This window comes from Haliotis rufescens, unplaced genomic scaffold, assembly GCF_023055435.1.
Source record: "Haliotis rufescens isolate VD_foot unplaced genomic scaffold, xgHalRufe1.0.p SCAF_2, whole genome shotgun sequence".
Classification (NCBI taxonomy): Eukaryota; Metazoa; Mollusca; class Gastropoda; order Lepetellida; family Haliotidae; genus Haliotis; species Haliotis rufescens.
This window is the reverse complement of record NW_025963890.1, coordinates 19,632,772-19,647,258: the sequence shown is the minus strand read 5'-3', so window position 1 is coordinate 19,647,258 and position 14,487 is coordinate 19,632,772. Positions and strand designations below refer to the sequence as shown.

General features: G+C 44.1%; 1 protein-coding gene across 3 annotated transcripts in view; it reads left to right on the top strand.

The window, feature by feature from the left end:
* LOC124138813 (DNA-directed RNA polymerase I subunit RPA1-like) overlaps positions 1 to 14,487 on the top strand; it is a 58,051-nt gene that overhangs the window by 17,757 nt on the left and 25,807 nt on the right. For all 3 annotated transcript variants that reach the window (XM_046505693.2, XM_046505691.2, XM_048399739.1), the window contains exons 9-15: positions 1,915 to 2,135; positions 2,722 to 2,851; positions 4,472 to 4,555; positions 5,975 to 6,113; positions 6,416 to 6,530; positions 12,265 to 12,373; positions 13,392 to 13,475. In XM_046505693.2, coding sequence (XP_046361649.2) covers positions 1,915 to 2,135; positions 2,722 to 2,851; positions 4,472 to 4,555; positions 5,975 to 6,113; positions 6,416 to 6,530; positions 12,265 to 12,373; positions 13,392 to 13,475 — 882 coding nt within the window. The remainder of the gene's footprint in view (positions 1 to 1,914; positions 2,136 to 2,721; positions 2,852 to 4,471; positions 4,556 to 5,974; positions 6,114 to 6,415; positions 6,531 to 12,264; positions 12,374 to 13,391; positions 13,476 to 14,487) is intronic.

Below are 14,487 nucleotides of genomic sequence, written 5' to 3'. Positions count from 1 at the left end.
TCTCGATCTATAAAACATCCTCAACACACGTGGAATATATTTACAATCTTGTTTCTCACTTTGACAAGCAGACAGCACTTAGGCAACATGAGCATAATCCCTGTACCATAATCGGGAGACCAGTTTTTATGTATCGGCAGTAACGTAGCTTACAAGCTTAACTCAACTCTCAAAAATGGTGCTATTTTCGTGACATAAAGTGCTTATACATATAACCGGATGCCTGTCACCACTTTGGCTCACCAACGTGTGTATTCGTGTTGTCTTATGAACAATTATATTGTTTTTATCTCTCAAAATGACAGTTGCTGTTTCAAACAGAAATAAAGTAACGTAGCTTACCTGAAAACTGGCGACACGTTTTTAACAAGCATAACTTCGTCATTAAATAAGATAGCTCTGTGAAATTTGGCATTCTAGTGCATGATATATCAGAGTTACTGAAAAACCAAGAATAACTTGCTTAAACATAAGGACATTTAACCAATCACAACCGTTTCATGATTGATATTAAAATCGACAATCACATTATACTAAAATGTTGCTATTATGACCGATGCTGCAAAAATATGGTTTGGAAAGCAACCAAAATGTCAGTGTAATATCTTTCCCAATACCATTCCCAACATTTACTTTCTCTGTCAAGTTAATTTAATGCAAAATATATGGCTAGTGGCTAAGCGACAGGTTAAATTTGAAATTGTACATTCTTTGTGAGAATGGGTGATTTGCCCTACACTCGAATATCTCTGTTCGCAGAATATTACGAGGTTGTTACTGGCGTTCTGACTCGGTTTTTGCCAATCATTACCTCAAACAGGTCGCTGATGCCGTCGTGGAGAGTGTGCACCGTCTTGGCCCGCAGATCGCGGCGCAAGCGGGCACCTAAGGGGTGTGCCCAGCGCAATTCCGAACTCCTCAGGCGTCAGACCTTGCATGGTGGTCAATCTGGGTCGACTCCAATGTTCCCACTGCCGTGGGTACAGGAGTTGGGGTCCCGCAAACCAGCGCACTCACACCACAGGTGAGGGCGGCTTTTTGTGTGTTTTGTCCTTATTTGTATTTTGACAATTATGTATTTAATTGTCTGTCGTGTATCCCAACCTTGTGATGCATGCTTACAAATACTGGAATTAGGTCACGCGCCTAATGCATACTTTAAGTAGGCTTGCTCTGGGATATACGGTCTGAATGAAATTAATTTCCCTCTTTTCGACTGTTTAACCTGATCTAAGATTAAGCTCACGCGGATACAGTGTTCTCATCCGCTGCGGCGATGAAATACCTATCCAGTGGGGCTGTTTGGAGTCACCAATCGTTTTGGCAATGACGATTGAGCCTTACGGTATGCGCTTGACAGTGCTTTGGTATTCCTATAGACTAACGCCTAGCTAGGTGCATGCGCATCGAGTGCTTCCGCCTTGGTGTTTACTTCCGCTGGTCGGAAGAAACGCTAGCAGTCAGGATTCGGGTTGTAGGTGCTCCCCACCGCCTACTGTGGTAGTCAGCCTCGGTATAACAGTGGTAACGTATTACTTAATGTAATTTGTAGAATTTTCCTATTCGGAATATTCTATAAGTAATACGTTACCACTGGGCTGCTGCCCGCCCGTCCGTCCCCCGAGCACTTGCTCTCGCAAGAGACAAGAGTGAAGGGTGTCACATGGCAGCTAGGTGGCTACGCACGTGCTGCATGAGGTAATTGAGATCTCTGTGGTAGATTTCGCTATAGCAGCAGTTGTGGGAGACAACAGCCTCGGTATAACAGTGGTAACGTATTACTTATAGAATATTCCGAATAGGAAAATTCTACAAATTTTAGCTAGCAAATGTGAATTTTGTCACATATTACGTGCTGACATGTTTGTGTTTAAGTTGTCCTGCTTCATAATGCTGTGCCTGACCTCTTAACAGTTGCTTGAGAAGAAGGCTGGCCTCTTCAGAAAGAACATGATGGGTAAACGTGTCAACTATGCTGCCCGGTCAGTTATCTCCCCTGATCCCTGCATCAACGTTGGTGAGATCGGTGTGCCCCTGGTGTTTGCCAAGAAACTGACTTACCCCCAACCAGTGACGCCATGGAACTTCCAGGAACTGAAGGAAATGGTGATTAACGGCCCAGATGTACATCCAGGGTTAGTGTTGTAAATACTTTTACCTTACTACTGAACATGAAGTGGGCTAGTGTGTCCCAGATGTCTGAAGTGCAGCATTTTGCTGTGCAAAGTTACATCCTTTACATGTGCCAGTAACCTGTGATCTGTTGTTTCAATACAAGATTCGCCTTGGTTTGGGAGCAACCATTTGATTTGGAAGGGAGGGGTTTTGGATTTGAGAACAGTATATTTTTTATAATGTTTAGGAGCTCAATTATTTTTTCCAAAACAGGTGCTCAGTTATCAGGATTATTTTCTTTTTTATATTAATAAATATAATAAACTGTTATCTTTGGACACTTGTCAGGCATATGTCATTTTTTTCACTGAAACAGGGACTTGATGATGTTTTTTTGAAACAATCCCAGCCCCTTCCCCCTCTGATAACCAAATGGTTGCTCTCTTATGTCCTAGGGTTTGTCAGCCATATTCTTGTGCTTGCTGGTTAACATCAAACACCTACCTTGTTGGGGGCTTCGTCCCACCTGTTATGACTGAACTACTGTTCAGAGCAACTTAGGAACCAAACTCACTCACTCATTCACTCACACACTGCTGATGACAGGGCCCTGCTTGTTGAGCTGGAGAATGGCTGGAAGGTGAACCTGAACAAGGACAAGACTCACCGCGAGGCCGTCGCGAAACAGCTCCTCACCCCCAGCACCTCCAGCAGCATGCTGATGAAGCCAAAGATTGTGAGTACCAGGATTCATTCAGGCTTGAATAGGCCTTGAATTTTAAAGTCCCTCTTGAAAAGCCGTGAAATTTAGTGTCAACCTTGGAAAACCCAACATTGCTTGAAAAGCCTTGAATTTGTAAAAAATGACATAAACTGTATTCGACGTAATAAGCGCCCACGGCGATATTTGCTAATATATTGGCTAGTGAACAGTCCCAATTAGCACCCCTTCTGATTGATCAATGTACACAAGACTTATTTATTCGCGTATAATACGCACTAGTGTGTTATATGCACCCTTAATTATGGGAAAATAAATTCTGGAAACATATATCTGTCTTATATAAACATTTCAGGCTGTCAGCATAAACCAGGAAATTTATCATTCAACTCTGTTTTTTTTCCACCAAAATAATATTCCAATAAGAGCCCTATATTTCTAATTTTGAGAGCGCCCTGGGCGCTTATTACGTCAAATACGGTACTTGTTAATAAAAGTATTAAAGCACACTAATATATGTTGTTTAAGTGAGATTTATCATAGTGATATATTTGAATGATAGAGACTATGAAAGATTCATGACAAACTTAATTTGTTGGGTGTGAAAATAAATCTTGTTGGAAAATGTGTGATGGTCATACTGCTTTGTATAGTATCAAATAATAGTAAAATAGTAAATGTTGGTTTACAAAATATAACTAATGCAATAACCCAACTAAATAAACCTTGAAAATGGCGGTTGACATCCTTGAAAAGCATTGAAAAGGCCTTCAATTTTACTGTTCCATATCTGTATGAATCTTGGAGTACACATCAGGGATGGGAATGTATGTGGGGTGGGGGAATATGTCTGTACTCAAGTCTAGCAGCACCAGGCTGATGAAACCCAAGATCGTGAGTACATGTTGGGGGTGGGGATGTCTGTATGTGGGGTGGGGGAATATGTCTGTACTCAAGTCTAGCAGCACCAGGCTGATGAAACCCAAGATCGTGAGTACATGTTGGGGGTGGGGATGTCTGTATGTGGGGTGGGGGAATATGTCTGTACTCAAGTCTAGCAGCACCAGGCTGATGAAACCCAAGATCGTGAGTACATGTTGGGGGTGGGGATGTCTGTATGTGGGGTGGGGGAATATGTCAGTACTCAGGTCTAGCAGCACCAGGCTGATGAAACCCAAGATCGTGAGTACATGTTGGGGGTGGGGATGTCTGTATGTGGGGTGGGGGAATATGTCAGTACTCAGGTCTAGCAGCACCAGGCTGATGAAACCCAAGATCGTGAGTACATGTTGGGGGTGGGGATGTCTGTATGTGGGGTGGGGGAATATGTCAGTACTCAGGTCTAGCAGCACCAGGCTGATGAAACCCAAGATCGTGAGTACATGTTGGGGGTGGGGATGTCTGTATGTGGGGTGGGGGAATATGTCAGTACTCAGGTCTAGCAGCACCAGGCTGATGAAACCCAAGATCGTGAGTACATGTTGGGGGTGGGGATGTCTGTATGTGGGGTAGAGGAATGTGTCAGAATACAGGTGTAGGGGAATAGCAGCACCACTATTCTGTGTTTAAGTATTATCCTGTTCAATGACTTTGTAGTGGAATCATTTCAATAATAAATCACTGGTGCTGCTGCAGGTTTACAGGCATCTGAAGAATGGCGACTACATGTTGCTGAACCGTCAGCCGACACTCCACCGGCCCAGCATCCAGGCTCACAGGGTACGAGGAAGCTGTAATGTCTGCCTCGGCTGTATCTACGGCATCACTTGCTGAAAAGAGAGGCCGAGTGATATTTGTGTAGCACCTCTTTAAATATTCTGGCGTCTAAGGCGCCGCAATTCGCTGAGTTGCGTCACTTGGACATGCCAGAAAGCTATGATTGTGTGTTTCGAATCCCGGTTAGGCCCCGATTATGTTTCTAGGTTTGTCAGCACCATGCCTGAAGTTTCACCGAAGTGGTAAACGTCTAAGACCTGCATCTTTTTGGGCTTTCCTCCCACATTAAGCTGACTTTCCGTGATATAACTGGAATACTGTTGAAAGCGGTGTTACTCACTCACTCACTTTAAATATTCTTTCTTCACTTTCATGAATTGTGCATGTAACTATGATGACAGAAATGGCCAATACAGTGATACCTTGTTAATCAGAGTTCCCCACTGAAATAATCAGGATTAACACATATCTGGATAAATGAATCATGATTACGTCTATAAGGCTTAAAAAAAATAAAAGAATTGGTTCTCAGGCTATGGCTTTTGAAAATATAGTGCGGGCGGGTGGTGTTTTTTGTTCTTCTTCAATCAACCTGGGAAAGGGCCTCTGTACATAAATGTATTGATGAGTAAAATACTGGAATACAGTATTTGACTACCGTTGGACTACCAATGTGTGTATAATACATGCATACAAAGAAGCTTTGAGTTTATTTCACAATGCGAAGTCTTTATCGCGAGCACACAACACGAGAAAAAGCAAACCTGTACTGAAGTATGCAAGTTAGTCGTGTTATTACACTATATGGCTATAAAAGTGTTCATAGTGTATCTGGACTTATGTTTGTAATCCATTATATTACTTTTATCCAAGATTTTGTTCAATTTTCTTTCCACAAAATTGTGAATGAACTGATCAGCAAATCACATCAACTCCCTATTAACTTGCCTTGAAACAAACTCTAGTCATTAGAGATACAAAGTCTTCGGTCTTCCTTTGAAATTTCTTTTCATTTATGATAATGTCCATGACATTAAGTATTTTTTTAAACTAAAAGACCCATAGATAGGGGAGAAAATGTGTGAACAGCTGATTGCTATTTCCAACTTATTTTGCGAGACAAATACCCATGTAGGTCTTCAGCAACCCATGCTTGCTGTAAAAGGCGACTATGCTTGTCGTAGAGGCGACTAATGGGATCGGGTGGTCAGACTCACTGACTAGTGTGGATGCATGTCATCGTAAACCAATTGCGTGGATCGATGCTTATGATGTCAATCACTGGATTGTCTGGTCCAGATTCGTATTTACAGACTGCCGTCATATAGCTGGAATATTGCTGAGTGTGGCATTAAAAACAAACAAAGAAAACAAAACAAATCCTTGTAGACTGTTGCACAGCTAATGACTTGGTATGTTTAGGTTCGAGTTCTGCCTGGTCAGAAGACTCTCCGTCTACACTACGCCAACTGCAAGGCATACAACGCCGACTTTGATGGAGATGAAATGAATGCTCACTTGCCTCAGAGTGAATTGGCTAGGGCAGAAGCAATGGCATTGGGTACGTTGGGTATTTACCAGTTGTTCTATAGAGCAGTGCAGTGTTTCCTACAGTGAAGAGAGATTTAATAAAATATTGATTTCCAGAATATATAAATGAAAAGTGGCAAGAAATGAAATTGAACAGCACTTTTTTTATCGCTCCGATGGCAGATCTACCTGTTCAGCATAAAAAAAATAAGACAGACGTGACATGCTTAACACAACATATTTAGGTTATTATTTGTGGGCTGGAATACTGCTAAAAGCTTCTTGGAATGTTACTCTTTCGTTCTTTGAGTGAATGTTACCTTGTATTTTCAGCTGGTACTGACAACCAGTATCTGGTTCCCAAGGATGGCACTCCCCTGGCAGGACTCATTCAAGATCACATGGTGTCGGGAGTGTCTCTCACAGTCAGGGGCAGATTCTTTGACAAGTAGGGAGTGTTTTCCACCCGAAACCTGTCTGCTTTGTACCGGATAACTGTTGGTGCATCTTAGAGGTGGCCAAATTGAAAAATATGTGTCAAATAACTAAGCATTAAACTTTAATATATTTTATGGAGATGTATGAGGGGGGTATAAACATGTTTTGACCTAGAATTGAAATATTGCCGTGAGCTTTAATTATGTTTCAACATAGTCCCATTGCCGTTCAATACACTTATTCCATCCTTTCTCCCGGACAGTTATCACTATTTTGTAGAAGGCCAAATCTGGTCTGTCAACCATCCTCCACAACAGCAACAAGTTCTTGGTCCTCTTTTTATCTGTGACCAAACCGGTGTTGTTTTTTAAGGCTGGTTCAATTGCGACAATTGAAATTATGCTGATGCGACGTTAGATTTTAACTCACTCAATTGCAACATGATGGATGTGCAGTAGAGCATTGCTGCAATGCTTTTCTTTGATAGATTTGCCCAATCTTTTCAATTAAGTTGGCATATTAATCACCATTTATGGTTGTTCCAATTGTAAATAACCAATGTGTATTGTGCCTTTGGTGTCCCAAAGGAAGGGGGCCATCCTTAGTAGATCTGGATGCTTTAAACTCCCGGGTTTCTTCGAAGTGTTTCTATTCCATGGATTCTTGTTTGCTCTCAGATCCTAGTGATGGATCCAGGATCAAACAGCAGGGGGTCATCTTCCAAACTCTCTCCGATGCCAAAATTCATTCACCCAATATTAATTGTGGCATATGTGGGGCAGCCTTCCCATAAACAGCATGCATCCATTCATCAATATTCCTTGGTGATTGATCCAATTAATGACTTAAGTCAATTGGACAATCCAGATTGTAAAAGATGACTCCAAAACACAGGCAAAACAACTTAGATATTCAAGGCTCAAACATTCTGATATCCATTACAAGTTGATGAAAATGGCAGCTAAAAAACTTTCAGTAAAATGGCAGAAATTAATCTGTAAACTGCATGTTTTAGTCTGTTTTCAGTCGTACAAATGGGTATCTCTCATACCCTCACGTCTAGTCGCACGTTTAGAGGAAGCCAGTAGCTGGAATGTAAACATTAAACTTGGTCGATCTCGTTACCCGATCTATGGCATGCCGTTTTCGTCACCCATGACTAGGGATTTGGACTGGGGGCTACTCTTCAAGAGACCAGCACCCTCCACATTTGGAATCCATGGGCACTGCTGTTCTCACCAGCTGCAAACGCTTGCTATGCTGTCGACAGCGATCAAGGCCCTCTCAGTGTACTTTGAGGTGAAAGAACCCCAGGACGAGGACGACAGGACGGTGCCATCGGTCCTCACCTGTATGCAACGGTGGATCTAGGACGTCCTCGCCCAGTCCCGATATGTATCGGGACAGATTACTACGGCGCGTCGCCATGGTTACATCGACTGCACTGACCTACCTAATCGTCATGGCAGGTCACTCTTACGGGCCCCGTGGACATCGCAACAGTTGTTCGACGGTCGTACCAACGACGTTCTGGACAAGTACTCCAGGGAAGCCGAGCGTGACATCATCATTTCGGCTTCACCCAACCTGTCCAGACGGCCACCGGTTTCGAACGCCCCACGACGACGTTACCGAAACGAGAATGTGCAACGGGCCTTCCGTAGGGACGTGCCTCGACAGCCGTCCCGCAAGGGAGGTTCCGACAGGAAAAGTCGCCAGGTCTCCTTTTCCAAGTTTCCCAGAGGGGGAAAGTACCAGCGGGGGAGGAAGTGAGGTCCCTTCCCCCGCCGTCGCCGTGGTTGGAGTCTCCCCCGGTGACACTACCTTTAGACCAGCTACCGGTAGGGGGGCGACTTTGTCACTATGCCCACAAGTGGGTTTTCCTCAACGAAACATACCTCCAACCACCCGACACATTCACCTTGACATCCCTCAGCTCTCTGCGTCGGATGATATTACCGAACGACTTCCTCGTCTCGTTAGACCTTCAGGATGCGTATCTACATGTACCAATAGCTTCCGAGTTCCAGAAGTACCTCCGATTCGAATGCCAAGGTATTCATTACCAGTGGGCGGCCCTCCCGATTGGAATTTCTACGGCCCCGTGCTTTTTCACACGGATCATGAAGACGGTCGTAGAATGGCTAGAATTACCTAGACGACGGGCTCCAAGCTCACCAGTTTACAGTAGCCCTTCAAGGTGAGTTGGCGACCACCCTGAGTCTACTACGGTACCTCGGGTGGATCGTCAACTTTCAAAAGTCGGACTTGGTACCACCTCGGGTTCTACAGTACATTAGGATACGCTTCCAGACGGGAGTCAATCTGGTCCAGGTACCTCAAGACCGTTGGGACAAGATTGTCAGCAGCGTTCCGTGACGTCTACATGCCTCGTCGTCGGTGCACACGTGGCAGGAAGTCCTCGGTCTGTTGACATCGGCCCAAGACTTGACCCGTCGAGGTCGTCTTCAACTTCGTCCGCTGCAGAGATTGCTGTACCCCCACCTGGAGTTTCCCAATCTCCTGGTTCCACTTCCGGCGCAGCTACGTTGTCATTTGGAGTGGTGGCTCCAGCCGTCGAACGTTTGCGAGGGCGTCTTTATGAGCGAGCCTCCGTTCATACTACACCTATTCGTAGCAGCGTCATTGGAAGGCTGGGGAGCGCACTTCAGGGACGACCAAGCGGCCGGGCGGTGGTCGCCAGTAGAAAAGGTCCTCCACATCAACTACCTCGAGATGGAAGCAGTGATTCGGGCGGTCGAGTTTTGGAAACTTCGACTCCGTCGGAAACGGCTGATGATACAGTTGGACAACTCCACAGTCGTCCACTGCGTCAACAAACAGGGAACAACTCAGTCGGCGGCCCTTCTGGACCGGACATTCAGGTTCTTCGCCCTCGTTGACGACTTGGACATGGGCGTACAAGAATGTGATTGCCGACGCCCTGTCGAGACCATCAAGGCCGTCTCCCACGGAGTGGATGATCCATCCGACAATCTTTCATCTGCTGACAGATCGACTCTGGTTGCCCCAAGTAGATCTCTTTGCTGCCCCGTACAACAACCGCCTCCCTCGATTCGTGTCGCCGGTTCCAGACCCATGGGCATGGGACCATGACGCTCTAGCGATATCGTGGGGGGTCCAGACGCTTACGCGTTTCCACCAACGGTGCTGTTACCATCGCAACTGGTGAAAGTTCGTCAAACGGCCAACCTATGTCTGCTTTTGGTCGCGCCTTATTGGCCGGCCAGAACATGGTTCCCGGAACTTCTTCAGATCATCGTTCAACCACTGTTCCCGTTGCCAGATGGAGACGACCTCCTTCTTCATCCTCACACCGACGACTTGCATCCGGTTCACGCATGGGTTTGCTTAAGACCTCGTTAATGAAGAAAGGCTATTCGGCTAAAGCGGCAGCGCTTGTCTCGTTGGCACATTGAGTTACGACTCGTAAGCTGTAAGATGACAAGTGGACCACTTTCTCCATTTTCGCCAGGTCTCATGGCTTCAACCCGGCGGTAGCGACCCCACCACAGGTGGCGGAGTTCCTAGTCTCTCTCCGGTCATCTCGGCGTCTGAAAGGGTCGACGATCTCGACATATCTGGCAGCTTTGGCTTCAGTAGTGCCATCTCCTACGGGCGACAAGCTCACTAACATACCGGAGTTGCAGAAGATTCTACGTGCCTTCATGGTTGAAAATCAGTCACGTAAATTCCAACCGCCGGCCTGCGACCTCGATGTCGTTCTGCGCAACCTGTCTAGTCAGGCTTACGAGCCTCTCGATAAGGTCGCGTTCAACTTATTGTCTCAGAAAACGGTTTTTCCTTCTCTCGCTGGCTACGGCTGCGAGAATTACGGAAATACATGCCATTGACGTCGGTCGGATTACGTTCGATCAGCGTAACCATGGCAACGTCCATCTTGGTCTCCGATGGGATTTTTTAGCGAAAAATTAACTTCCTGGCCAAGATCCGAGAATGTTCAACATTCCTTCCTTGTCTGCCATTATGGGCCCTCGTGATCACGCTGATCTCACCTTGTGCCCAGTTCGTGCGCTTCGTATTTACCTGCAGCGTCCTGAACAGCGACGACACCATTTTCGACGACTGTTCATACCGCTCTCAACCAATGCAAAGAAAGAGATTACACGTAATACTCTCTCATTTTGGTTGAGAGCGGTAATTCTCTGAGCTTACGAGGCGCAAGGACTCGCACCTCCCACCTCATCTCATCCGCACGAAGTTCGAGCCTTCGCTTCAACATTAGCACTCCACAGTAATTGTTTGCTACAAGCTATTATGGAGGGCTGCTTTTGGAGATCTACTTCAGTGTTTGCTTCGCATTATCTTAGAGATATCTCCACAGAAGAGGTTGAAGGACTCAAACAGTTTGGTCCACTCGTGGTGGCACAACAGATCTCTCAGAAAAGACAGTGAATTCGTGTTTTATTCACTTTGGAGTTTTTGCTCGACACTTCGTGACATACTACAGGTTACAATAAAAGCTGTTGGTGAATGTACGCATTCTTATGGTTTTTTGTTGCGTGCAGTACTTCTGCTTTTTATTATGGTTATTCGGTGTATGCATCGTCTTCCCATACATTATAGTACTGCTCGTATTTTTTAGTTACTTTGTATACTGCGAGTTGCTCTGTAACTAAATTATGCGCCGACCTCACTTCGATCCGGGTTCAACTGACGTGTGCAGTTGTACTGTTGCATCGATAATTAGTTGTGTGTCGATGAGCATTACCCATGCTATTTTAGTTACCTTGTCTATGGCGAGTTCTGTAACTAAATTATACGCCGACCACATTTCGATCGCAATTCAACTGACGTGTGCAGTTGTCCTGTCGCTTCGATAATTAGTTGTGAGTCGAAGAGCATTAAACATGCTGTTTTAGTTACCTTGTATACTGCGAGTTGCTCTGTAACTAAACTATTCGTCGACCACACTTCGATCGCAGTTCAACTGACGCGTGCAGTTGGCCTGTCGCATCGATAATTAGTTGTGTGTCGAAGAGCATTAACCATGCTGTGCGTTCGTGATAAACAACTTGTCTCGTCCGTGCATCTGGTCGAATGTTCTATTGTCACTACAGGGGTGAGGAACTTGGTACATTCGACGTGAAAGTGGTCACTGCCTGATTACTTTCCCGACCCTCCTTCTAGTGTTCCGTCGAATTCTACCCATTTGTACGACTGAAAACAGACTAAAACATGGGTTTTTCAGATTAAAAACGATGTTTTATTGGTCTGTTTTCAGTCGTACGTTCCCACCCAGCCATCCCCACAGGGAAGTAATCCAGACCAGTCCTGCTTGATGGCTTATTCTTCGAGATTTGTGACACGTCATAGGGAGGTGCGTGCGCAACCGGACGGAAACAAGTTTAATGTTTACATTCCAGCTTCTGGCTTCCTCTAAACGTGCGACTAGACGTGAGGGTATGAGAGATACCCATTTGTACGACTGAAAACAGACCAATAAAACATCGTTTTTAATCTGAAAAACCCATTTTTGACTTTTCAACCATGACTGTTGTCATCTGAATGATATTTGGTTGGACTTGTGTCACATACCTTCCTTCATCATGTTCTACATTTGAATGTTTTCCAAAAATATTACAATATTGTCTTTCACAAGATGTCCATATAGAAATGATTTTTTATCATGTCCATCATATTGCAGTGTTTATTTATTCCATACAGCAATGATGTTAGAATGTTGTTTTCATTCTCTGCAGGGCGGACTACTTTCAGCTCCTGTTTGCAACTCTGACAAATGTTCCTGGGCGTGTGAAGAGCCTTCCTCCAGCCATTGTGAAACCCTACCCTATGTGGTCTGGCAAACAGGTGAGACGGCTTGTGTTTATAACTTTGTGATATTGCATGCAAGGTTGGAGTAGAATAGGCAAATATTACACATAGGGGCATGCATATCAGGGAAATGGGAAATGAGGATTATGTTTTTTGCTTCATTGGATGACCTCATCTATTGTTAATGACATCATAACGTTCAGTGTTATGTGGCATCGTTCCAATATTAGATTGACTAAGATCATGTTTCTAATAGTGATCGTGAAACATGCATACACTACTACTCCACTTTTGATAGGGATCATCAGAGATCTCACTCCATTGAAATATACACTTGACATTATGAGCATCAGTTTTGTGTATCATAGAAAGATAAAAAATATCCCTTTTGAAAAGTGGAGTAGTATATTTCTACATTTTCTCAGAAATGAAACAATAGGTAAAATATAGAATAACCTTCTCTCTTGGCTTGAAAGTCAGATGCTGTGATGTAACAGGGATGCTGTTTCTAGCAGCATTAAACCTAACTCACATGCTCACTAGAAAGGGAAAGCTTAGTGTGTGTCATCGTACCCGTTATTGATTGTTTGTTCTGTCACCCCAGTGGGAAAGGTTTTGGGCTTAATTAATTTACTCAGGACTGATAATACATAACAACTTGTAGCCACATGTTATTTTCAAAGTATCCCTCATCTTCAATGTGTGAGACCCCTGTACTTGTTGCTTTTGTGAAGCATGTGGTAAGTTTGGAGCAAGCTGGTCTCCATTACCTAATCCTTGTTGTCGAAGCACACCAACATGATGATTGGGTTGTTGTATTGCTTGGTCAGTTGTGTCATGGTATTGCATCAACATAGAGCCATGCTCATGCTATCAACCTCTTGTTTGGCTGGCCAAGATTCAATTCTACTAGGCAGGGGCCCACTTGCGCTATGACTGTTGAAGGTCAAAGTATAGGAGCTAGAACAATCATAGCGCTACAGTTGCTTTGTGAAACTGGGCCCTGTAATGTCTGTCTGGTGAAAAGCATTTACTTGTATTTGTTGTCCTTCAGTTGTTATCATCCGTCCTCCTGAATGTCATTCCCCCGGACAGGAAGCCACTCAACATGAATGGCAAGTCAAAAATACCAGAAAAGGTATGTTAAAGAATTTTCCTGACATATATCAGTAAATGTGATGACAATCTTGATGCATTTAAACCATGTTGGGATTTCAAATGAATATGTCCCAAATGCCTGGTGTGTTTTATGATTCCATATGATTATATGGTGATTCCAGGTTAGAATTGGTCCACAGCAACCTATGCTGCTGGTAGTAGTAGTAGTAGTAGTAGTAGTAGTAGTAGTAGTAGTAGTAGTAGTAGTAGTAGTAGTAGTAGTAGTAGTAGTAGTAGTAGTAGTAGTAGTAGTAGTAGTAGTAGTAGTAGTAGTAGTAGTAGTAGTAGTAGTAGTAGTAGTAGTAGTAGTAGTAGTAGTAGTAGCAGCAGCAGCAGCAGCAGCAGCAGTAGTAGCAGCAGTAGTATAGTGCTTGGTATCATACTCACAGAGAATTATTAGGCAATAGTAATGGGAGTAATAGGCAACTAAATGGCTCGGAGTCTTGTTTGATTGCTTGATATGCCCTGATGGTTTAAATAATATCGATCACAGGCTTGTCTGGCCTTGACTTGAACATTTGCAGGCCGCTGTCATATATCATGATATATAGTTTGAATATTGCTGTGTGTGGAGTTAAACAATATATGAGCTGACTATTAATAAGAATGGATGATCACAGTGTTTGACCAAGTTTATTGTGTGTATTTGTAACCCAATGAAATGGGTCGATGCTCTTACTGTCAATCAGCAGTTTGTCTGATCCACTCACTGCCGTAATATGGCTGTCAACTGTTTTCGTATAGTCTCAACTTTGGTTCACATGCTCATCATCTTTGTAGAGGAGAACTTATAAGCGTTAGAGTTGCTGCCTTCTCTTGGCTCTTGTGGACATTTAAGATGCTGCATGACATGGATGACTAGTAGGACGTGGATGAGTGTAAGACACTGTCGTCAAACCAGAGGTGTGGACATTACACTCATGCTCCCTTTATGACAATCATTGTCCGTTTTCATAATTAAGCATGAAGGTCAAGGGGCCTTTGTCTTAACC